Source organism: Eumetopias jubatus, unplaced genomic scaffold, assembly GCF_037043125.1.
Source record: "Eumetopias jubatus isolate StellerSeaLion01/CBP00866 unplaced genomic scaffold, mEumJub1_p1.0 scaffold_6, whole genome shotgun sequence".
NCBI classification, from domain to species: domain Eukaryota; kingdom Metazoa; phylum Chordata; class Mammalia; order Carnivora; family Otariidae; genus Eumetopias; species Eumetopias jubatus.
In genome coordinates this window covers 3,007,195-3,032,671 of record NW_028274812.1, presented here as the reverse complement: position 1 = coordinate 3,032,671, position 25,477 = coordinate 3,007,195, and the positions used below count along the sequence as shown (strand labels likewise).

Sequence of the window (25,477 nt, the reverse complement as noted above, 5' to 3'; positions counted from 1 at the left end):
CAGGTTCCAACCTGCTCTCACTATCACCACTACTCATGCTGGGTTCTGGGCACCACAGTGAGGTGTTTGGTGAGGAGCCGGATGATGGCTCTGACCCGGTGTGGGCAAGCCTCCTTTCCCTCATGGAGCTGCATTCTATACAGCTCCAGGTCAAGGCAATCCATCATTTGACCGCTTCTTTCATGGAGGTGTTGGTGACCGGACCCACGCATCGTACATCATGGCAAATGGGGCCCATGTTCTAGGTTTGATCACCGTGAACTATGATTATGGGCCTGCTGTTTATACTTCCGGTCTTGCCCACCGTTTAGCCAGGTGTGCCTTGCTCCAAAGGGGGCTGAGTGTGCATGTGAGGGTCAAGAGAAACCAATCACCCTTGACTCTTGATTCTCAGTTCGATGTGACTGATGTTCTATCACTTGGCATCTATCTGACATACCTAGGAAGTGTGGCTGCAGGGGGTCCTGATATCCAAGCTTACTTGAAAACTTTTTATTTTCTAAAAGAAAATACTAGAAACATGACACATGTTAGGGTTTCAGAAACAGATAGGCTCTCACTAAAAAATCCTTGTCAGAATCATATAAAGTGAAGTATGGATTCAATCCTCTCTCCTAGGGCTTGACTGGCAGAAGGAGAACAAGTATCTTTTGATCAGCCACAGAGCTGACATGGAAGACACATTTAGAAATCCTTGAAAGATGCTGGTTCTTCTTCAGAGAACTCCCTGGAAACCAGCTGAAGTGACACATGGGACTGGATGTGACAGCAGCGACTGTGGTGGCACAGGCAGCCGTGAGATGGGGAGGGTCGGGTCAGCCTCCCTGGGTGGCTGCAGGACAGAGCTCGGGCACCTGCCTGCAGCCACCGAGCCTTCCAGCAAATTCACAGCCACCGTCACTCCTACTGGCTTTGAAAGCATAAGCCACACACTTTCTACACGAGACTGAAATGTTTTCTGAGAAATATCAGAAGGTAACCAGCAAAGAGTGAGAAGCCTCTGCCCTCCGACCTCTGAGCACGGCTTACACCTTTGCTTCAACCCGATTCATGGAAATGTCTCGGACAACCCCCACACCCGGCGCCTTTGAAACCAACAAGATAAGTTTTTTTTTTTTTTTTTCCTGTATTTCCTTCATATTAATTATTTGGCAGGGCAGTAGCGTTAATGCCGTCTGGCGCCTCTCGTTCATTATTTTTAGTTTGAAGATTTCACTTACTGCTTCCCCGAGGAGGGAAACGATAGAAAGTGAACTCAGAGGAGTTTGTGGGCGCTGCACACATGTGGCCACAAGAATCACTATTATTTGATTGTGTCTCATTTCTCTTCCAGGAAACAGAAATAGTAACCTCCCTTGAAAGAAAGTTTTGAGGGCTCAATGAGCCACTCTCTTTAAAATGCTTGAAACATAGTATTCACTTAAAATAGAGAAGGTGATGCCATTCTGGTTAAAGAAATTACTGGGTCATAAAGCATTTTCTTCTAAAACAACACAAAAATATGTCACAGATTCACCCCAATCTAGGCCAAGAGACCTTTTATTTATTTTTTTTACTACTTTATCAATGATGATAATTTAATTAGTAACAAAGTATAGCCCCTCACTTTAGTCTCTGGTTAAAACAGGACACCTTGCTCCCTCAGAGTGGAAAAATGCAGAAGAGATCATGGGGCTGCAGAGCGAAGACAGCCCCACACCCTACAGGCCAGGCCCCATGACAGGGAGGGCTCTTCTCCTGACCTAGTGTTGTTTCATTTTCCTTGGATTTGGGGAAGGTTGGTTAGGTCCTCTCAAAAGTAGATTATGTTTTACTCTATTTACCATAATGAAGCTTTACAATGAAAGGGTGATTCACTTCTGCCAAAATGTCTCTCTCCATCTTCGACCTGACTCGGTCCCGAACTGCAAAACAGAAAAACAAAGGCTTTCAGGAGGCAGAAATGGGGTTCTAGAGAACAGGGAACATAAAACATTAGCTACAAATAACCTCCCCCAATGTTTTGTTACAGTAATTTTCGAGCAGACACAAAAGTTGAAACAGTAGGATGATGATCACCCTTAAATCGTCCACCTAGAGTCAACAGCTGTGGGCTTTCTGAGGCACGCGCCTTCCTTCTGGGTCTTTCTCGGTCTCTGTGTGTCTCTCTCTTCACACAGACATGCACTGTAGCCAAAACTCTGACACAAAATCATGGACACCGTGACACTTGACTCCTAGCTGTGTTTGCAAGCAGCATGTCCTAGGAGTAAGGACAGTCTCTTACAGAAGCCCTGAGACATCCGTCACCTCTAGGAAATTAACAATCATTCCACATTGTCATCTAATACCCAATCCATGTCTCAACACCCCCCACCATGTCATTTACAGCTGTTAGTTTTCCCAGTGTGGGAGCCAGTCAAGGTTCACACATTACATTTGGTTGTTATATTTCTTTATTCTAGACTAGAATGGCCCCACAGTTTGGGTTGTTGTTTTGTTTTGTTTTGTTTTGTTTTTCATATTTTGTGGACTTTTTGGTCAGGCCAGGCCGGTTTCTCGTAGATTGTTCCGTATTCTGGGTTTGTCTGATTGTTGCTTAACTGGTGGCTCTAAGTTCTTTATTTCTCTCAAACTGAGGCTAGGTCTGGAGGCTTTATAAGATTGAGGCTAAACATTCTCAGCAAATGGTGGAGCTGTGTACCTCTGATTGCAGCAGGTGGGCTGTACATGCTGCGGGATGTACATGCTGCGGGATCACCTCTCTAGGTGATGCTAAATTTGATGATGTGATTAGAGTGACAAGTCATCAGTCTCTTACTGTAAGGACCTGCATGTCCCTTCGTAAGTACTAAGTAACCTGCAGGGTGGTATTTGATAGAGAAGGTGATGCCATGCTGGTTAAAGAAATTACTGGGTCATAAAGCATTTTCTTCTAAAACAAGTGAGCCATGGGCCCCTAACACTCCTTCATCCATGAGTGTTAGCATATGCATATGAATGATCCTTGCTTGAGTCATTTTAGGGCTGCAAAATGGGGATCTTCTCATTTCTGACGAACTGGAAATCAAGAGGAAGATTGCTTCTTTCTGTCCCTGAGGATAAGTAGGCATTAGGGATTTTTTTAAAAAATTAGTGTGTTTTAACCAATTACATCACTATTCTTTTTGATGCTGACATTGTCCAAAATGTAGCCACCTGGGAATACAGATGGAATTAGTTTTAAGGCAAAAATAAACAAGCCAAATAGGATCACTGCTTGAGAATAAGAATAACCCCAAGATTCCCATAAGCAAATTGATTCACCAAGGGCAATGACTTCGTACCACCCCGCGTGAGCAGAGGGAGAAAATCTTCGATATTCCTACCAGGGACCAGTATAAGTATTGTGTTACCGGACCAGGCATTTAATCCATCCATACTTTGGCTTTGTGATATGTACTTTTAAAGTTTTATTCGAGAAATGCTTCCCAAAGAATGACTGTAATAAAAAAAAGGGGGGGGGAATGACAAGCATGGGGGAGGGTGGTGCAAGAAGTCGGAACACTTGTGCAGAAGCTGGTCGAACGTAGGATGGAGTGGTCTCTGGAAAAGTGCCTGCTCCTCAAACAGTTAAACACAGAACTGCGATGTGACCCAGCAATTCCACTCCTAGGTTTACATCCCAAAGAACTGAAGACAGGGACTCACACAGGTCCCTGCACACCCATGCTCACAGCCGCATTACTCACAACAGCCACAGGTGGGAAGAACCCGAGCGTCTGTCAACGATGAACAGAGAAACACAATGTGCTCTATCTGGACAGTGTGTGTTATTTCTCCTTAAAAAGTAATAGAACCCTGACGCCTGCCACAGCATGGAGGAGCCCTGAACGCATTATACGGAGTGAAGCAAGCCAGACACAAAAGAACAAATACTGTATGACTCTATTTACGAGAGGTCCCTCCAGCCATCAAACTGCTGGAGACACAGGGGGACGGGAGGGAGCCGGGGCTGGCGGAGGGGCAGCGGATAGAGCTTCTGTTTGCAGGGCTGGCAAAGTTTAGGGTCTAGACAGTGGTGACGGTGATGCAGTACTGGGGACGGATGTAATGCCGCTTACAAATGGTGAAAATGGTCCACACTATGTTACGTGCATTCTCTCACACTTAGAGAAAAAAGAAGTCCTTCCTCACTGCTGGTCCGCAGGACAGCCTCCTACCGTCTGCTCTGTTAATGCTAGCTTCACTTTTGCTTCGAGTACTCACGTTCTCTGGAGCCCCCCTTTGCTCCGGGGCCGGCGCCGTGCACGCTCCTCTACCTGCTGGGGCAGGGTAGCCCGCCGGCGAGCCGCGGCCCCGAGCACACATGCTGGCTCTGTTGCTTAGTGGGCGGGCTGCTCTCTGCTCACACTCCTCACGTGTAACCCGGGGATGGTAACGGGACCTGCCTCATGGGGTCGTCATGAGGACGTCACGAGGAGGCAGCGTGTGAATCCCTCACAGCACACCCTGTGCTCATGCTCATCTGTGGGGTGGGCTTTCTCTGATCTTCCTCTTCCGTCCACCGCTGGTCCGTTCCTGTACCAACGCCAGACCCTGGTGGCCACAGTGGCCTCGGTGTCCCTTAGCATCTGGAAGCCGCGAGTCAGCAGAGAAGGCTGTGGGCAGAGCTGCGGGTCACCCCGTGGCACCTGCACGGCCCGGCCTTCTCTGCGCCCCTGCAGCCCCCGACTCCCAGCACCAAAGCACAGGGCAGGGGTGGGGGGTCTGGCTCATCACCGTCCACGCCCCAGGTGGCACACAGTGGGTCCTCTTCTGGCTGGACCCAGTGGAGTCGGACCTCATGCTCACAGGGCCGTGGGGAGCACGTCATCCAGCCCTGCATTCACGGAGCGCAGACGAGGCTCGCTGCAGAGAGAAGTGGTGCTCCAGGCTAGGCCGGTTGGGGGTGCGGCCCGCCGGGGTGCAGTGCACCGTCCCTGCTGGAAACAGACACCAGCCTCGAGGAGAACACAGACCCTCGGGACACGAAGGAGACACAAAGCGCCTCGGCTGGAAATGAGCTGTGAGCGAGAGCCGCGAGTGGGGACCGTCGCCCCAGGAACTGAGCGGAGCATGGTGCTCACAGTGAAGTCGGTCGCTGGGCGTTTTAGTTAATGCAGCCTTGCATCGCTGAGCCGTGAGCCCCGAGTTCAGATCCTGTTCTCCTCTGTGGGTGTGGTCGTTGCGTGCCAGCCTTTTAGGAGGTTGTGGTGCAGACTTTAGTCTTGCCTTCCTGTTTCTCATTTGTGAGTCACCGTCGGGTGAGCTAGGCTTTGCTCAGTGTCCTCTCTCTCTTCCATGTAAACAGAAGGAGGGCCGCAGGACGCAGAGGTGCAGGTGCCGAAGGCAGAGCCCGGGCTCCTCGTGAGGCCAGAAGACGCTGACCCTGGGGCAGGGTTGTCCCCCTGCTCCTCAGAAACGGGACCTCCGGACGGTGAAGGCACAGCTCTCCCGGCCTGGCCTGAAGTTTCTTTCTCCTCCTGCCCACTCCCTGTCCACTGTGTGCCACTCTCCTCCGTGCGGCACGACCAGGCAAAACTGCCGACTGCCGCCAGCGAGTAAGAGTCAGGGAGCCACGTGCGGAGACGGCAGTGAGGGGCGCCCCCGGAGGCCTCTCCGTATGTGCGGGAGCCGAGACGGGGTCTGGGGAGGCAGGGGGGACGCCGCGGGGAGGGCAGAGCCATCAGCTGTGGACATATCCCATGAGTGACTGTCCCTCCTAATGCAGTTAGAAGGCTTTCTAAGCCACCTGCCGTGTGGACCCACACGTGTCACCACGCCCCAGGCCTGGGCTGCCTCCTCATGGCGAGGAGCTCACTGCTGCATCCGGCCAGCCTCCTGGGGTGTCTTTACCTCAGCGGAGCGGGCCACGCTGACAGGGCCATGGGACGGCAGTCTTCTGTCCCCTGAGGTGCGTGCTCCCCAAGTCTCTGCTCCACCCACCGTCCCCCGACAAGATCCGGGGAAGCAGAGTAGCTAAGGGGCCACCGCGTTCCTACACCCACCTAGCATCTCCTCGCAAGGCTTAGTCCTCAATGCTGGTTCAGAGCATCTAAAAATCCTCTAAATAGGATTGATCTTATCATTGTCTTAGATCTGTTTGGCATGAGGAAAACTGTTTAGTCATATATCCGATTTCTGTGTTGGTAATGGAAACAGAGGCCTTAAGAAGCCTGGTGAAAAAATTAGAAAAAGATCTTACATTTAAATTTCCAAGGAACTGTTAAGTTATAGCAGAAAACAAATTTCCTCCCTACATTTTACACAAAAATAATCCCAGATCTATTAAAGAGTTAAGTGTTAAAAAAAAAAAATCAATCCATGAAAATGATAACAAAGAGGAATGGCCATCTGACGTCCGGGTGGGGATCTGTCCCATAAAAACAACGGAGAAATTACACAGGGAAGAGGGAGAGATTGACTTACAAATGTCCACAGACCGGCCATCCGAGAGATTGTAACGTCAAAAGGCCAGCAAAGCACATAGAGGTTGCGTGGGGCAAACGGGAAGAGGGCCAGGAGCCTCTGTAAATGCAGGAGCCCTGAGTGATCATGGAGACAGAGCTAACAGCTGGGGAGACACGTCCACACTCACACGCGGTGACAGCAACTCTGCAAGGTGTGCACGGCTCCTCCCCAGGTGCCGGGAAACAGGCTGTGTTCACACGGGGCACAGTTTTGTCAGTGTTGACACGGCGTCCCCGACTGTCCGTGTCCGGGGCCCCGCAGGGCAGTGGTTCCATAGAGCGGTGCCCCGCGAGACCACGTGCGGGGGCCCATCGCTCCCAGGTCTGCGGATTCTGTCCAGCCGAGCAGAGCCCACGCTCCGCCCTCCCTGACGCCTCTCCTGACCCCGCTGCTCGCTCTCGGGCCAGAGCCCGGGATGGCGGGAAAGGCCTGGACTGGTGGCTCGGCCACGTGACACAGCCACGGAGCGTCCTGGCACGAAGAAAGACCCGGGCATGGACAGCAAATTCGTCACTGCCTGGTGCTGTCTCCAGGCTGCCTCTGGGACAGCTCAGGGCGCCGAGGGATTTTGATTGCTAAGACCTAGACGCATACAAAAGAAAGCCCAGAGAGATGCTTCCTCCATCCGTGCATTGCTACGGTGTCAGTGAGTCACAGAACCTGGGAGAGACGTCGCGAGCTGAGACAAGAGACCATCATGTCAGCCGGAGCGAAACGCCAGCAGCCGTCCGGCTGGGTGGTTCTAGGCTGGCGCAGAACCTGGGGTCAGGCCACATTATCTCCCTGGGACTTTTATTCCTGGTATTTGACAGGTGAGTCTGGAATTGAGTGGGGCTTGCTACTATGGATGTAAAAGAAAAATGTTCTAAGCTATTTTGGGATTCATTAATAAACCATATGTACTGGGGATAAATGAAGATTTTTTGTATTTCAAACCAACCCTATAATTGTGGCTGCCCTGCAACATGGAGGATTAGGGGGACGTGGTTTTCACGACTGGCTTTGGTCTGTAGGGCCATCGGCATCCCCTGGGGCCAGCTGTGACCTTCATGCGTCCTTCAGCCATCATGTCCTGTGGCAGCCCCAAGCACTAAGATGAATGTGCAGATGCCCAAAAATTCACCCTACAGTGAAGGGCACGGTTTCCTTCCCAGGAAAACCGGGGAGGAGGTGCATTGTGCAATTACCAACATCTTCATGACTTCCAAGCAACACACTCCTTCAGACAACTTTAGATGTATCTACATCTTTGTGCTCATGAAAAATTTAAAGTTTAAGACATCCCAACCTGTTAAGTTGTTTACTCAACCACTTGGCCTGTTCTGGAGTTTTAGGAGTTAAAAAGGTGGTGAATGCCCCTTTCCGTAGTAACAGAATACCTCAATACCCATAGTCCTTTGAGATGTCCTGTCAAGTGAGAAACCAAAATGCAAGGCCTGTTTTTGCCGGCCAGCTTAATGGCTTGGCGCCTGGGAGCGGAGCGGCGTTGAACCGCCATCCCTACCCTACTACACGTTCCCGGCCTCCCCGAGAAACGGCCAGGCCAGTCTGAGAGAGCTAGTCGGAAACGCACACACAGGTGGGAGGTGAGCTCAGGCTCGGCTCAGCACCGTGACCACTCCTCACCGCTTCCTTCCCTTGCCCACAAAAACTCACTGGGTCTGAGATTAAACCCCAAGCAGTCTCCCGGATGCAGGCTAAAGTCTGTCCTCACACCATACATTTTAATCTTCAAAGGTCAGATTCATAGCAAAAAGTGGCCTCCCGTGAGACGTGGTGTTGCTTGTGTTTGCCGACCAAAACTCTGTACCATTCTTTAGTCCAGAGAAAAAAGAAAGGAAGAAAACTATAAATAATAAAAATAAAAAATGGTAACCATGTTGGTTACCATACAAGGCCTCACTCCCCAAGATTTGTCTTTTTCTCTGTACCAGGTTATTTATTTATTTATTTATTTTTAAAGATATTTATTTATTTGAGAGAGAGAATGAAAGATAGAGAGCACATGAGAGGGGGGAGGGTCAGAGGGAGAAGCAGACTCCCCGCCGAGCAGGGAGCCCGATGCGGGACTCGATCCCGGGACTCCAGGATCACGACCTGAGCCGAAGGCAGTCGCTTAACCGACTGAGCCACCCAGGCGCCCCTCTGTACCAGGTTATTTAAAGAGAGGGGGTTACTTAAGTCACCTCTTGACTAAAGAAGAGGGAAGAGGGAGAGATTGACTTACAAATGTCCACAGACCGGCCATCCGAGAGATTGTAACCTTAAAAGGCCAGCAAAGCACATAGACGTTGCGTGGGGCAAACGGGAAGAGGGCCAGGAGCCTCTGTAAATGCAGGTACAGGGTGCCTCCAGGAGGCCCGAGACAGACAAGCACTTAAGTCACCTCTTGACTAAAGATCTTTTTGTGGGTCAATCCTCAGCCCGTTTCTCTCCTGCATTTACACGGCACAGGCATTACGATGACAAGGAGGGACAGTCATCTATTTCCTACTTTCTAACCTATCTACACGCCAAGAAACACAGTTCTGGTGGAAACAAACAGATAAAGGACCCCAAAATACACAGGCGCTGTAGGATAACGTGCCTGTTCCTTATGGATGATGTTTATCTAAGGTACAGGGTGCCTCCAGGAGGCCCGAGACAGACAAGCAAGGGAGGTGTAAGGGAGAGTCATTGTCATTTTACGTTTTGTCCCAGACCATGTGCTGGGAAATAAACCCTGAACCCTGAAAGCCCTAAGGACAATTGGCCGGCCGTGGCTTCCTGATATGGAAATGCCAGCCTGGTTATGTGGGGGTCGGGCTGAGTCCCCGACACCTGTTATCACGGGAGCAGCACCGGATTCCATAGCTGCAAACCATGGGATGATGGTGAGGGCGTCACCGCTCTGTGCCTCAGTGTCCTCGCTTCTACAGTGAGACCCATGACACCAGGAGGGGCACTTAGAACGTGTGCTTGCAGCTTGCTTTACTTTCCTCCCCACCTTCCTAACCCCCCACCCCCGGAATTGGCAATTCTCCAAATGTGAACCAAATGACATTCATGAATTTGCCTGGAAATAGAATTTGTTCAAACTAATTGAAACCGTTTCTGATCAAGTCAGTGTCTTAGGATGAATCGTATTGGTGTAAGAGAAAAGGAATCAATATAACGGTGCGGGAAATAGCGTTCTGAGGTCGGAGGCCACCTGTCCTGAGTCAGACGGGGGACGAGCTCACACGCCGTGATCAGGATGAATGTAACCGTGTGTGTCCGCCGCGGCCACCACACGCCCGGCGCTCCTAGCCCACCCGCTGACAGTCCCAGGGGTGTCATCGGAGTTCTGTGCCGTAAAGAAAGGACGGACGACGAGCGGAACAGCCCCGGTCGGCGATCCGACGAGCCTGGACGGCAGCCAGGTCCCCACGGCCTCCGTCCTCGTGGCTGGCGGCCCTCCCACCCCTGCCGACAAACACATTTGCCATAACCATAACTGGCCAGGAGTCACGGGACTTGGTCAACAGAGATTTTGCCAGAATAATGTATTTTTCCCTTTCGAATCAGTAGCACAGGGCAGAGTAACACTCATTTCCTTCAAAGCAGGGAATGCACACCGTTGGGCTTAGAAAGTGGACTTACAGGGAAGATGGCTGAAAAACAAGTTCTGCATGAAAAGACAGGTGAAGTCCTATCAGGAAATTGCCATTGCAAAGAAGAACGCTTTCGTGCGGGAAGCCCTTCCATGCGGTGCAGGATGGCCCGGGGAAAGGAGAGAATGCTAACCAGGAGCTCTGCCGTGGGCCGTGCGTTTGGGCCCCTGTGCAGCTTCCGGGCCTTCGTGGCAGTTAACAAACATGGTGGTCGCCACAGACCCTGGGGCCGGAGGAAGACGGAATTCTTTCTAACCAGACGGCAATTAATGGCCAACCTCCCTCCTCACTCCCGCATGCAATCAGACCTACCCAAATCTAGACAGGAAAAGCCCTAACACATCGCCGGGTTGCATGGAGAAAAGGAGCAGAGCTGAGGACAGCCGACCCTGGCCTTCGCCGTGCCTGCAGCACCTGACACACACCATGAATGTACTTCTCACGTCGGCAATGCCACGAGGCAGGTACTCTTCACGGGCATCACCCCGTTCTAAGTAGGAGGGAGAGGCTCCCCACTGCGACACAGCCTGCAAAGGTGAAGCAGGACGTGCCCCAGGGCCCAGGTGTGTGCTCCTGACCACCGTATCGGGGTCCTCTCCCTTCTTGGGTTGACACCCACCCAGACCAACTGACCCAGAACCTCGGGGGTGGCCTCCGGCAGCAGAAGCCCGTGGAAGTCTTGCAGGCGATTCCAGCTGGGGCGACGCTTGGGAGCCACTGTTACTAACATGGGCGGCGGTCCCTACTTGCTGACTCACTAACCAGGGGATGGAGACCAGGCTGTCTTCATTCCTGGTCTCATGCTTGGGTCCATGTTTACGGTCATTTGAGCCCCATTCCCTTACAACACGGACGGGGCATCAGCCTTTGGACTCGTGATGTTTGGAATGCTTTATATGGAATTATTACTGGAACAACTCAGTGTTGAGGAATGAATACAGAGTTAGGAAAGAAGGGAAACATTTGCAAAGCGTCCTTAAGCCGGGAGGAAGCAAGCAGCCCTGCCCTGCAAGGCCAGAGGAGGTGCTGGAAGACAAGGCGGGGGCTGGCGGGGGGCGGCCAGCTCGTCACATCCTCAGCAGCTGCGTAGTAGACATTTCCCTCATGAGTGATGTGCTGCCTCCTTAAAGAAAGGGGCAGGTGCCTGACAGCTCCAAAGGTATGTAAAGATAAAATAGAGCTGTCAGAAACCATTATCCTTCTGTCAAGTGATGTGGAATATGTCACTGACAACAATTCTCTCTTCTGCACACATGGCAGTCACCCGTGTTTTTGAGAAACAATCTGGAGTTTTATGACAATTTCCACAAATCCTTCGCCCCCTTTTCATGTTTACCTTCTCAGTGTGATTTCACTATTCAAATTCCTCACATTTTCGCTCTCGGGGGGGGTTGTCTGTACTTTTGGGTGTCGCTGGAGAGTGGGGAGCGTCCCCCCCACGGTCACCGTGCATTCCTTGTCTCTCTCGAACACTCTGCGGGGAGCCATCCTTTTCTTGGGGTTGCGCTACTGTCCAATGAGCGGTTAGTGAGGGCACTACCGCTAACGCCTGAACAACACGCTCGAACACTCTGCGGGATGACTAATCAGCTTGCAAACCGGGGCCCACGTGAAGGTGGAGAGGATCTGAAGAACTCGGGCTCGTGGAATGCAGAGGTGGTGGAGCTCAAGCGGACTTCAGTAATCCGATGAGCCAAGCCTCTTCTTTCACGAGTGAGGAAGGAGGGAGGCTCAGAGAGCCTCAGTGCCCTCTCCCTGTGGTGCACACCGACACCTGGCCTCCTTCCTGCACATACTTGGTTCTCCAATGACTCAAAGCACTGTTTTGTAAATCTTTTTACTTTCTTTCTAAAATTTTTAAATTTGAACTCAATTAACTAACATATAATGCATTATTAGTTTCAGAGGTAGAGTTGAGTGACTCATCAGTTGCGTATAACACCCAGTGCTCATTACATCACCTGCCCTCCTTAATGCCCATCCCCCAATTACCCCACCCCCCACCCCCCTCCCTTCCAGCGACCCTCAGTGTGTTTCCTGCGATGAAGAGTCTCTCATGGTTTGTCTCCCTCTCTGATTTCATCTTGTTTTATTTTTTCCTCTCTTCCCCTATGGTCCTCTGTTTTGTTTCTTAAATTCCACATATCAGTAAGATTTTATGATACTTGTCTTTCTCTGACTGACTTATTTCACTCAGCATAATACCCTCTAGTTCCATCCATGTCATTGCAAATGGCAAGATTTCATTTTTTTTGATGGCTGCCTAATATTCCATCGTGTATACATATACCACCTTTTTATTTTCTCTTAAGAAAATAAATGTCAGCTGCATTTCTGGAAAAAATCTGTTCTTTCGTGGTGGACTATTATGGAAAGTCGAAACAGTAAAGGATGTCAAATAACGTTTTGTTTGAAAGACAGCTTTTAAAGAAGCACAAGGACATGGGAAATCTTCCTATTCTTTTACACTTACATGGCTCATTCTCCCATGTAAAAACAATTTTACATCATCAGGCACATGCTCCAGAGTATTTTACAAATAACTTCACATTATAAAAACTCTCAAACATGTTTTATTTTTGTTGAGAACTTAAAATATAGAGTATAGGGAGGAAAATAAAAGTTATCGGTAATCTTGAAACTGTTTTCATTCTGGCCCACTTCCTACCAGCATGACGAGTATCTCCTACCTGCCCATATACGCACGGACCTGTACTGATGGAGACCGACTCGTGCACTCAACAATATGATGATCCCTCTGCAGACACAGCTTTCTGTCCTGCCTGACCCATGTAACACTGTGTCCAGGGCACTTTCTCAAGGACACTGGGTTGGATTACAAACAAATGTGGAGACGTGCATCCATGCAGGGTGAATCACTGAGCTGGAGGGCTTGGCACGAGCTGACAGGTCAAGGTTAATGCTGACGGAGTGCAGGCTGAGCAGCGGGTTAACAGCAGAGTCTAGCTCCTTCACTTGACTTTGCACTCCAGAGCAGGCGCGCGGCCATGGACTCCCTTCCAGCGGTTCCACTGTCACTCCGACTTTTCCTCCCTCTCCTCCCAGGGCAGGGGACGGTGAGGTCGTATTTGGGGGGAAGAAGGGACAGTTGTGATTCAAGGGAAAAGGAACCATTTAAGGCCCCGCCCTTGAACAATCTCCTTTGGAAGAACACTTGCTCTCCTTAGAACACCTAGGATGTGTAAGTCTGTATTTATTTGCTTTATGTATTTCTTGGCCTAAATTGTTGGTCCTCTTATTTGCCAGCCAATAGTAAGTGACGTGTGCACAGAGAATGTTATATTCCTTGTATCGCCCCCTGAATGCACTTGCTGAGGACACCGTCTTAAGACCTAAAAACTCATATGCTGCCTCGACATCTCTGAGCCTCACAGGGCCCCCCTGCCCTTGACAGATAGCTCCCCACCTTGCAGTTCCCGGATAAGCTGGAGCAGCTACACCACCGTCTGGTCCTCACCAGGCTTCAGCTCCCTACCAGCTGACAGAATGATTCAAACAGGCCCCGCACATCCTCCGCGGGCAGGAGGCCACCTTGCCTTCTTGTTACTACGAAGCCTGCCTCCTCCAGCCTGTCCTTGGTGGCTCTGCTCCTCCCCAGGCTGATGAGCGTATATGACCAATAAACTCTGCCGCACCTGCCCGGGGCCCGGTGTGTGTGCCGGGACATCTTACACTGTTTCGGGGATGGGCCCCTCCCTCACCAACGGGGTGAGCGGGCGGGGATCGGAGCGTAGCAGGTGCTCAGCTCTCCCGTGCTGTTGGCTATGAGACTGTAAGCCAGGAATGGGGATCTTCGATGCAGTTTTATTTTGACACGTTTTTTTTGAAACTGAGCGATCCGGTCTCACTGAGGATTCAGGCTGAGTTGTGGTCCACAGGCAGCCATATGACCTGCTTCTGCTTTCCTCCCCAATGTGCTTTTTCCCCAATGGTACGCCACAGCCGGACATATGTGGGAGAATGGTATTTACGCAATATGGCTTTCTCTCTGAAAATTGTGGAAATTTTGCAGGGATATGTTAAACATCCAGGGAAACGTTTACACTGTTTATTGTCAGTCAGAGAGTAACGTGTCTGATATACTCTTTTAGAGACAGCTTCAGAAATCACGCGATACGAAATAGAATATGTATTTACGCAAACAGCCAGCGAACCACAGCTGCACATCCCAAACACAGCCAGCACCCTCGTGAAATGCTCACCTTTCAAGGTAGCTTTCTTAAGAACTTTCATTGCGTATAGCTGCCCAGCATCAGATCCCTTGGTCTTCCTCACCAGGAACACCTGATAAAGAGAGCACGCAACATCTGAGATTGGGAAGACTTGGAACTCATTGTCCTTATTTGATTTGACAAGGTGACATACAAGGGAGTTTAGGGGAAAAAAATCCAATAAAATAAATACGTAAAATTTCCTCCAACATCTAGGCTGCCAGGACAAATGTCATCTAACTGACTGCAACTCTGTGATGAACAGCATCACGTGTGTGTGAAGAATCATTTGTTTTTGGCACCACTAACTTTCTCCTAAACGTTTTCTAGCAGAGGTATTACCACCCTTCCGGAGGAAAAAAAAAAAAAGACCAGTTGTTTAGAAAAACAAATAAGACTCTGAAATTTTAAGGGAGATCATTTGGTTTATTCTAAATATCCCTTTGTAAGTCCTCGCTGGGAGGGCCACCATGATAGTTCCTGCCAATCACATGGAATAGACTCTGATTCTCAAGATAAACTGGGTTCTCTTATTTTGAGCTTTCCTCACCCAAATTTTAGCTTTGAGCAGAGTTAAATTTATATAGTTTCTTTTTCTTTTCTTTTTTTTTTCAAATAGAGTTAGTTTCTAAATGGCTCTTAGAGACACTTGTGTGGATCTTTAATGACATTTTTTAAAAACATTTTGAGGTACAATATCAAGGAAAACCAAAAAGAAAATTGTTTGAGAAGCTGAGTGAGCTTAGGGTCACAGTCGCGACTATTGAACAGAATGAGTAAATAAACACACACACACACACACACACACACACACACACACACACACACCTGGGGCATTGACAGTAGACGCAAAGATCCACTGGCAGGATAGAGACCGCCACGCGGATGACACTTGCTATCCAGGGCAGGGGCCACCACTAGGGTGACGGGGACCCACCCCCTCCCCAAAATGCCTGCCTCATGGACCCTCAAAGCCAGAAAGACCTGCCACTGCACATGCCTCCAGGGCTACAGCATCTTCCATGGGGGACAGAGACCAGTGTGTGGGGCCGGCGGGTGGGGCTGCAGGGTCACCCGTGGGGGACAGAGACCGACAGCTTCCCCCGTGGGGAGGAGAGCGAAGCGGAAGAAGATGGCTGAGGGCAGGTCTCCAGAGCAGAGGGTCTGCCGTCCCCACAGGACGTGGCTCGGTCTACTCTAGCGACCTGGAAGACACCACGTCCCAGCAGAGGAACGCGGGTTCATGGGGTCGGTCCTTGGATCGCCATGTGCTCTGGAGCCCAGGCAGCTGCCTCCTGACCCTGAGCGGGTCCCGGCCCTGGGACAGCTCTTTCCCGACGGCAGCTGGCTCTCAGGTCCCAGCTCAGGGTCATTGCCGACGACCCCCTGCCTCCCCTGGCACACGCAAAACTGAGGGCAAGAGGGCCAGGCCGGCCCCACTGGATGCTGCCTCCAGGAATGAGGGGCCCAGGCAATCACAAACAATTAGAGGTGGGCTCACCCTTTGCTATTGGATTCGGACTATTCTGTCACTGAGCATTAATATTTATCTCTGGGGCACATTTGACATGTCTCTGTGTTGGCTGGATGCAGCAGGCTGTGGTGCAGACCCCCAGGGAGAGAGTCTGGGGTCTCTCCCTTAGCGGGCACGGCTGCACAGGACGAGACACAGGCCTGTGCGACGAGGGCTCTGCTGGGGGAACGTCCGTCTGGGGACGAGCCTCCCGATGGGCAGGCGGAGCTGCCCCCAGTTGTCAGAAGGGGCGGGGGTGCAGAGAAAAACTTTAGTGTCCGACAAGTTGAGCCCTTTGACTCATGGGAAGTCATGGGCCCTGTGGTGTGTCTGTTCACGCTGTGGTCCCCTCACGTCTCCAAGTCCTGTCCCCAGGCTGGGGCGGGCGTGTGAGCGAAGGGGAGTAGCCAGGATGCAGGTGATGGGCAGCAAGCCAGTGAGCAGGTGGGAGAGGCTGGGGGCCCTCCTGAGGGGCCTGGGCCCGAGCCTCAGTGCCCAGCACCCTGGAAAGAAAGCTTTGCCCTGAAAGGCATGGGGGTAAGGGGGAGGGGTGTCTGTGGCAGGGAAGGGGCTGCTGGCTAAACAGCCGTGACTCTAGCAGAGAGGGAGTGTGACCTCTGGGGTCAGAGCACTGCAGAGCTGGAGCAAAACAGCTGAGCCCCGGCCGTGGGGCCACGGGGGAGCCAGCGTGGGCCACTGAGTCACAGTGCAGAGAAGATGCTGTGGCCCCTTGTTCAAGCCCTCTGTGCACCTCGGCTGGGGGCAGTAAACCTACTGACTCTTTACAGTGACGCCTACTGGTTAGCCCCAAGATGAGCCATTCTTAGAATCAGAAGACTGGCAACAGCAATAAGACCCCTCTTTCAAAATGTGCAATATCGAAACCATCTTTTCTGCCTGCATTTTCATCCCTTTGTCCACCTGTTCTCTTGCAATATGAGGAGGGGGTGCACGACACACAGGGGAATGTGCCTGAGGGCAGACATAGGAGCTCGAGGACTGGTAGAAACTCCGTCCCACTGAAGGGGACACTGGAAGCCGAGTTCATGGGGGCTGCCACCCACTAAGAGTAGTGTAAATGATGTCAGATTTTGCATGAAGCGTTGCACATCAAACCTTTTTCTCTATTGTATTTCAGGCTTTTAAAAATGAGATGACTGATAGTGATGGCAATTTATATGCATCTGTTATTAAAAGAGTGCTTTTATTTTTTAAAAGAATGGGAAGAAATTCCATTTTTGCCATGACTGCGAAGCCCCCACTATGCGTGGGGCCTGGGGGCTACGACTCGAGCCGCAGCGGGAGGGACCCCCTGGGCAAGCAGGACCCAACAGGAGGTAAACAGAGCCTTGAGGGCACGAACTTACGATGAGCGAGGAGCTGGGCTCACGAGCCACAGGCGACCACTCCCGACCACCGCGCCGCACCTCTTCCTCTGGTGCTGGACGCGCATGGTTCGGGAACACATTTGGACACAGCGAAATACGTTCTGGATAATTTCAGCAATTTCAGCACATACAGTGGCCGACCTTTCGTCTCTAATCCAGTTTTAATGGGCTCCCCATGTTGTTCTCTACTGCTTCTTCAGCAGCTCAGCATGTGACAGGCAAGGACATTATGTGGGGACACAGAGACAGATGCTGTGTCATCCTAAATCACCCCAAATCTTCAGGTGTCATCGGAATCAGCGAAACCGCTGCCTGATTCTAGCAGTGAACTTTCTGGCTCTCAGAGCTGCAATGGCGCGATTGGTCTGCAGTGTTCTCCAACACAGGAGCCGACCAGGTGGTGGCCGTGCCCCTTCAGAGGACGTTAGGGGGACGATGTCCTCAAAAGGAAGATATTTAAAGACCCATTCTTATGTGCTACCAATTAAGTGATAGGAAAGCAGGGGCATGTTTTTATTTGGTTTGATCCCTTCTCAGAATGTGGGAATTGTAATCTGCATATTATTTTAAAGAAAAGAATGTTTCCATACAGATCCCTGGTGTTTATCCACAAGGGACACCAAGGAGCAGGCAAGGGGATGGGGAGGACGGTGATGGCATCGCTTTTGGACTTGCCTGCCTGCAGACTCTCAAGGAGCACCTGGCGTGCACCACGCACCCGAGCACCTGGTCTGCACCACGCACCCGAGCACCTGGTCTGCACCACGCACCCGAGCACCTGGTCTGCACCAAACACCCGAGCACCTGGTCTGCACCACGCACCCGAGCACCTGGTGTGCACCACGCACCCGAGCACCTGGTCTGCACCAAGCACCCGAGCACCTGGTCTGCACCACGCACCCGAGCACCTGGTCTGCACCACACTCCAGAACACCTGGTCTGCACCACGCACCTGAGCACCTGGTCTGCACCATGCTCCGGAACACCTGGTCTGCACCAGGCACCTGAGCACCTGGTGTGCACCAGGCACCTGAGCACCTGGTCTGCACCACGCACCTAAGCACCTGAGCGCCTGGTGTGCACCACGCACCTGAGCACCTGGTCTGCACCGAGCACCTGAGCACCTGGTCTGCACCATGCACCTGAGCACCTGGTCTGCACCACGCTCCAGAATACCTGGTCTGCACCACGCACCTGAGCACCTGGTGTGCACCACGCACCTAGCACCTGGTGTGCACCAAGCACCTGAGCACCTGGTGTGCACCACGCTCCAGAACACCTGGTATGCACCACGCACCTGAGCACCTGGTGTGCACCACGCACCTGAGCACCTGGTCTGCACCACGCACCTGAGCACCTGGTGTGCACCACCCACCTGAGCACCTGGTCTGCACCAAGCACCTGGGCACCTGGCCTGCACCACGCACCTGAGCACCTGGCCTGCACCACGCACCTGAGCACCTGGCCTGCACCACGCACCTGAGCACCTGGCGTGCACCACGCACCTGAGCACCTGGCGTGCACCAAGCACCTGAGCACCTGGTGTGCACCACAGACCTGAGCACCTGGTGTGCACCAAGCACCTGAGCACCTGGTCTGCACCACGCACCTGAGCACCTGGTCTGCACCACGTTCTGGAACACCTGGTCTGCACCACGCACCTGAGCACCTGGTCTGCACCACGCACCGGAACACCTGGTATGCACCATGCACCTAAGCACCTGGTGTGCACCACGCACCGGAACACCTGGTCTGCACCATGCACCTGAGCACCTGGTGTGCACCATGCACCAGAACACCTGGTCTGCACCATGCACCTGAGCACCTGAACACACTGTAGCACATCTTCCAGAGTTTCACTGCTTTCCCAATTCAATGCTTAAAAATCTTTGAGGACAAGGCTGTTTCTCCTGTCCAAGCACCACTGCTTCCTTTGCTCTCTGGACACCCTTGAAATCATGATGGCTTGACAATTTACTAATGACCAGAGATGTTCTCCATTATTCCCAGCAAACTGCTCTGCCAACTGGTTAACTTGCTTCCTACACTTTGCAGGACTGACTTGGAGAGGAGAGCATGCACTGCCCTCCATGTGGTCCTGCACGGGGACCCGCAGGTTGCAGCCCCCACTGTCCCTCAGAGATGCTGCCCCTGGGAGTCATCCTCTGGGGCTTGGGGCTCCTTCTGTCTGGGGAACAGTCCTCTGGCTGCACAAGCAGAGCACAGAAGCTGAGTAAAGAGCCATCAGGGCCCCTGCACTGGACGGGATGGTAAAGGCATGCTGACGGACCCCGGGGCAAGCCTGCCGTCGGAAGCAGGCCTCAGTGTGAAGGCCAAGTGGCAGAGACAGCATTTTATTCCTTCCTGCATCTCTAGCATCTGCAACTGCTGCATGGAGGAAAGACAGAATGGAGGTACCCAGTGACAGGTGAACAGAGGGAACTCAGTGACAGGTGAACGGAGGGGCCCAGGGAGAGGTGAACAGAGGGGCCCGGTGACAGGTGAACAGAGGGGCCTAGTGACAGATGATGGAGGGGCCCAGGGAGAGGTGAACAGAAGAGCCCAGTGACAGGTGAATACAACCTGGGAATGCTAGAGTCCAGATTCACTCTCTTTGCTCTTGGGTGAAGAGGCAAGAAGGGAAATCTGTTTAACAGGAGCTTTCTGCAGGATGAAAACATTTAGTCTTGCCTTTCTTTTCTAGAGAGCAAAAGCAAGATGACCCCTGCATAAGGGCAGTTTTTATTCAGGGATGAAAAATAAAATACTATGCAGTGTTAGAACATGCGTTTTCCCCCTCGTCATTAGTTTTGCTTTTATAAAAAATTCCCAACAGAAGCCTTCCGTGGACAAATATAACTTGTATCTGTGGCTCTCTAGTGCCTGATGTTGGCTCCAAATATCGCAGGGCACTTCCGAGAGGTTTCCAGAGCCCTGTCCTGTTTGTTGGGCAACCCACTGTCCACCGGGAGTCCCGGTCTTCACCTCCGGGGCCAGGGCGGCACTGCCCAGTGGCCCGGGCCCCACGCTCAGGCTGTGAGTCAAGCGGTGAGAGGAGGTTAGAACACCCGCACACGTGGCTACTGCCTCTTGCTCTTACTTCTCGCACTTGCGGTTCCCTGCTGTGCCGTACGCATACTAGCTTCAGTGTGCGTGCAACGAGCAGGCATGTGGAAGGCTGGGGAGCAACTGCACGGAGTGCTACAGAGACGACCGTGCCAAGGAGTCCACCAAACACAAGTTGTTATTTCACTTGTTTTCCAAAGAATGGTTTTTTAAAGCAAAATTGAAATTCAAAATTTGAAATCTGGAGGGAATTGACAAAGCCTTTTCTCCTTTCATCTGGAACCCTAGGTCTCGGAGGAGGGCACCTTCGAGGGCAGGGTCTGTCCAGTTGAGTTTCTGGGCCGATCCCTAGAACCCCGGATGCGTGTCTCAGTTGAGCTCAGAAATGTCATTCCGCGGGTCTGTTCCCAAGCACCTGGAGATGGGGGTGGTGGGCAGCGTCCGCAACGAGGTCAGAGGGACCCACACCTGGGCCCTCACTGCAGACGACGACCACTTGGTGGAGAATGTGCTCTGGAAACAACACGTGGGGAGGGTCTGTGATTTTGCTTGTCTCTATTCCGAAATCCTAGTTCTTAGAGAAAGAATGATGCCTTCTCTTTTTTTCTGACATTTCTAATTAACAGCCAATATTCCATTACCACATAAATAGGCTCTGCCTTATGCTTTTAGTAACACTCCTTACGCTGTGAGAGACTGAAGTCTTCATTCCCTGCTTCCAAAAATACCTTATGATCCACATTAAAAAGCCATTTTTGTAGGACACGAAATTGTGAATACTGGAAATTTGGTGTGGTTCCAAACAAGTGTGTCTGTGTATATGTGTACATATATGTATATATCAGTGTATACACCTCCTTCCCGCGTGACCAGACAAAAGTGGAAAAGTGAAAAAGAAAACAGAAAGACAGACTACCGTATATGCAGGCCAAAAGATACATTTTGCAAGCAATCAAATTTTCATGGTCTGTAAGAGACTTTCCAGAACATCATTAATGTATTATTAGTTGTGCATTAAATCAACAGACACCAGATTTCATCTGGGCACAAAGTCCTCCGGAGAACGGAGAGATTCGGTGAATGTCCACGTTCCATACGAAACGACTCTCACAGGCGCAGGCTGCCGTTCTGCTTGTGCCCCAGGGAAGGACTGCACCGCTCTTCTCAGGCCCCGATATTCCAGAAGTCACGCCCTCCGAGTCTCTGGATTGCTCACTGTTACACGGGCACGCGGAGGGACCAGCACTCAAGAACTCCCACGTTGTGGTAACTGAAGATCCCTTGGCGTCCTGCCGGACTGGGATGTGGCCCGAGAGAAGGGCCGAGCACTTCTCATCCTGGGAAGGATCAGCCTGCACCACAGCTTGACGGTGACACAGAAAGGGCACGATTCTGTGCGTGGATACAACTGAGGCAATGGCTGGGTGGGACCCAGTCTTCTTCAGTCACAGAATAACCACATGGTTTATGCCATCCCCACTGTGTAGAGAGGGAAACTGAGGCTCAGAGAGAGAGAAATGCACAGCTGAGGCAGAGGGTCAAGAGAGGAGGCTGGCGGCGAGGCCCAGCCTCCCTGACTCCCGAGTGCCAGTCGCATGCCGGCCGCGAAGGGCGCTGCTTTCTTCCTTCTTGTTGAGTCTGAGTTTTTGGAGAGGCATTGGCTCAAGGTCAAGAACCGTCCTCACGGTCATGATGGGTAGAGGCCTAGGGAACTCTGAAGGCCGCGGTGTGGGGTATTCTTGCGGGCCCACGCAACTGTGGTTTGCACAGCTCCGCGTGACACAATCGTAACTGTGCAGAGTGCGTGTGGGGGGCAGTGAACACGAGACCCCGCAAACGGGGGGCTGCCCATGCGTCTCACTCCCTCGGCCTCAGGGCCGCGGCTCCCGTGTTCACAAGCCAACCCAGCCATCGCTCATGTCCCCCGACATTCAAGCGCTCTCCGCCTTGGGACGGGGGACCCGCCACGGTGTGTGAGACTCACTCAGAGGGAATCAAAGCTCCGACTTACCTTTCCGTAGGATCCTTGTCCTAGAACTTTCAAGAGTTCAAACTGGGAAGGGTCGGCCTTCTCAAAGCCTTCCTTTACATGGTGGCTGATGTCGATCTCCTTGACGGTGCCTTCCTCCTGCAAGAGAGTGGTGGTACACGGTGAGTACACCCAGCAGCAGGCTGCTCTGGATTCACCACACTTCCGTCCTCTACGGCCGTCACGACACGCTGGGCCGTGTTATGGATTTTGAGGACCGCAGTGAAGGCAGGGAAAATCTGTTCTCGACCCTCGAGGTCTTCCAGCCGGACTGAGGATTTAATTTACATGAGACGGATTAATAGGAGAAAAAAATCAAAGTATTATTCCATGTGCACAGAGGCCCAATAATGAAGCTGAGACCTAGAGAAATGACCAGAGCAGGCAGTTTTTATTCTTTTTTTTTTTTAATATTTTATTTATTTGAAAGAGAGAGAGAGAGAGAGAGCACAGACAGGGTGAGGGGAGAAGCAGACTCCCCGCTGAGCAGGGAGCCCGATGCGGGGCTCGATCCCAGGACCCCGGGATCATGACCTGAGCCGAAGGCAGACGCTTAACCGACTGAGCCACCCAGGCGCCCCCAGTTTTTACTCTTTATAGACAAAGGGACAACAACAAATCTGCCAGGAATTGGCAAGACAAGGAAAGCTTGACTTTGGGAGCTTCAGTTAATTAGGAATTATAAGAGGATTTGGGCTGGGGCAGTAAACTGGGAAAAAGTAGCAAAGGCTCCTGTCTCTGGGGACAGGCTGTCTCTATTTCCTGGTGACGAAGGGTACCATCCCCGGGGCGGGGGGTGGTACTGTGACACGTGGGACATCACAGAGCTTTATGCCATCATCCTTTCCTGGGCCTATCTCAGGAAGCAGGCCAGGGGAGCTCTTGCTTGCTTCTTTTCCGCATGGGTATTTGTCATTTGGTCTCATCTCAAGGACTCGTCAGGAGCTCTCCACGAAATCCATTCTGTGTCCAACAGTTTGGGCAAAAGTTGGGGTAGGGATGACGATGGGACCCGTGCGGCAGAAGGAACCTCTGAGATCTGTCTCAATGTCAGTGGGGCTGTGCTGAAAAGGGCCGTTGACAGGCTCCCTACGTGGCCGTGGTTTGTGAAATGCAGATGTGTGACCTCCTCCTTCTTCCTGAAGGATACCTTTGCCACAGCTAATGCAAAGTGCATTCCGTTGGTCTCCCAGAGACCGTCAGAAGAAGCAGTCAGATAAGATTTTTCTGCCAGTCCAGAAGCAAGATTTCCCAGTAGGAATAAAAAAAAAAAAAAAAAAAGTCTTTGTTCTTTAAATTAAGACATGGACAGAAATCACTACGATTTTTCATCAGAGAACTTCCTGTCCCCACCGATGCATCACTTCACTTATAACAGGGTAAATCCGCCCAATGCCAGCAATCTGAAGTTGGGAAGCTGGAAAAGAGGCATTTTTCCTGACAGTAGAGGCTCACTATTGCTGAGTGCCTCGCTGTGCTTCTCTGGGACTCCCCTTCCAGCCCCTCCATCCATCGGAGCACTCACCCCTGCTCTACCGTCTTGGCATTTGGCGAGGTGTTGAAAAACAGCAGAATGGGCTGGCTGAAAAGCTCATCTAAAAATAGCACCCAGTAATCACAAGCACATTGTGTTCTGGACACTCAGGACTTCTCATTGTTTCTTTCATTCCTTAAGAAATTGTTTTGAAGTAGAGATTCAGTCCGAGGCAGGCCCAGAGCTACAAATGTTAGAGATGGGTTTCCACTCCTGGGGCACAGGGACACCACCCCTTCTACCTGGAGGTAGTCGAAGAGCAGCTGTTTTCAAGTGAAATCGTAATAGCAATACTTTACATTACAGGGGTCTCCCTAAAATGTACAGAGATTTCGGTTTCTCAAAAGTTATGAATGGTTCTATTTTATTCCTGCGTAACCAGCACTGGACACCTTTAAAGTAGACCAAGGTCGTACGCGCCGCAAAACCGAACTGCAGGTCAGCAGCCTGTGCAGGAATGTTTCGCTTTTTCTCTTCCCATGGTTAAGAGAACACTCCAATTTCCACATCTTTGAGGATTATTTGCCATTTTTGTAGAAACAATGGTTTTTCTAATTGTGAACAGAAACAAATGAAAATAGCCAAAATGGATTCTTTTTGATCAGTTCCTAAGGTTCCTAGGAGCTCAGTTAGGAGAAGACCAATTAGAATGTCATTGATTTGTGATCACTTCTTGAATAAATAAGTAAGGCTCGGGGGCAAAGGTCACCCAATCGGGGATTATATTTGGATTGCAGTCTGGGGTGGAGGTCACAGTTGAAGACATTCCCGCTTTCAGCCTCAGGCCTCCTGGACCTGCAGACCCTGTAGGCTCAGGAGACCGAGCAGCTTCTGGAAGGAATGTCTCCATTTGGCACAGGGAGGGAAAGCGACCACGGGACCCTCAGCTTCATCGTGGTGCCCTGGTTTCGCACAAAGACTGTACTCTGCGGTCCTGCAGCCGACTTCCATTTCCCACGCAGAAAACAAGGCCAAAGCCGAAGTTCAAAACACTTCCCCAAGTCCCCATAGACACATAGATGCTGTCCTTCCCTGCTGTTGACTTGTCAGCTGAAGAAAGAGATGGAAGATGATGGGGTCACTTAAGTGAGAACAAAGTGCCCCTTTCCTGTTAATGAAGAACTTTCCAGCAATGGGCCCACTGACCACCCTCTCCCTACGGCGCAGCCCACCGGGAGTCACCCAGAATCCCGATTTCCCTCCTGAAAGAACTTCCATCACGCAGCCGCGGAAATTCGGCACCTGCACTACGAACAAGTCATCGTTCCCCGAATCCCGTCTTTCTGCGACTTCATTTTGGTAAGGGACACATTAACAGTCACAGTGCTGAACAGAGAGTCAAATTCAACACCGTCGTAGGCACAGCGTGGGAGAGGGACAGCGTCCACTCAGATGGCCGAGGAGCCCGGGGCCAACGGGGGCGCGCACTCTTAGCTTGGCCTCCGATCACACTTCACGGCACATGTGTGTTTCATGACGATTCCAGATCATTCCTCCTCTTCAGCCGCTCTTTGCGGAGAGCCAGAGGCCCACAGTGGCGGTAAGTGAGGTCACTCAACCCGCTGGGACACCGTCAGGTGGCATTCTTACGGTGGGAGCCCGCCGTGCCCAG

At 51.6% G+C, this 25,477-nt stretch overlaps 1 protein-coding gene and 1 non-coding gene across 7 annotated transcripts in view; one reads left to right on the top strand and one right to left on the bottom strand.

Annotated features, from left to right (window-relative positions):
- RPS6KA2 (ribosomal protein S6 kinase A2) overlaps positions 1 to 25,477 on the bottom strand; it is a 292,856-nt gene that overhangs the window by 68,564 nt on the left and 198,815 nt on the right. For all 6 annotated transcript variants that reach the window (XM_028103238.2, XM_028103240.2, XM_028103241.2 and 3 more), the window contains 3 exons: positions 22,314 to 22,430; positions 14,327 to 14,408; positions 1,824 to 1,904 (listed from right to left, as the gene is read on the bottom strand). In XM_028103238.2, coding sequence (XP_027959039.1) covers positions 1,824 to 1,904; positions 14,327 to 14,408; positions 22,314 to 22,430 — 280 coding nt within the window. The remainder of the gene's footprint in view (positions 1 to 1,823; positions 1,905 to 14,326; positions 14,409 to 22,313; positions 22,431 to 25,477) is intronic.
- On the top strand, positions 11,587 to 11,702 carry LOC114209374 (U4atac minor spliceosomal RNA). The gene has a single exon (XR_003609345.2). It is a non-coding gene; the product is annotated as a U4atac minor spliceosomal RNA (small nuclear RNA).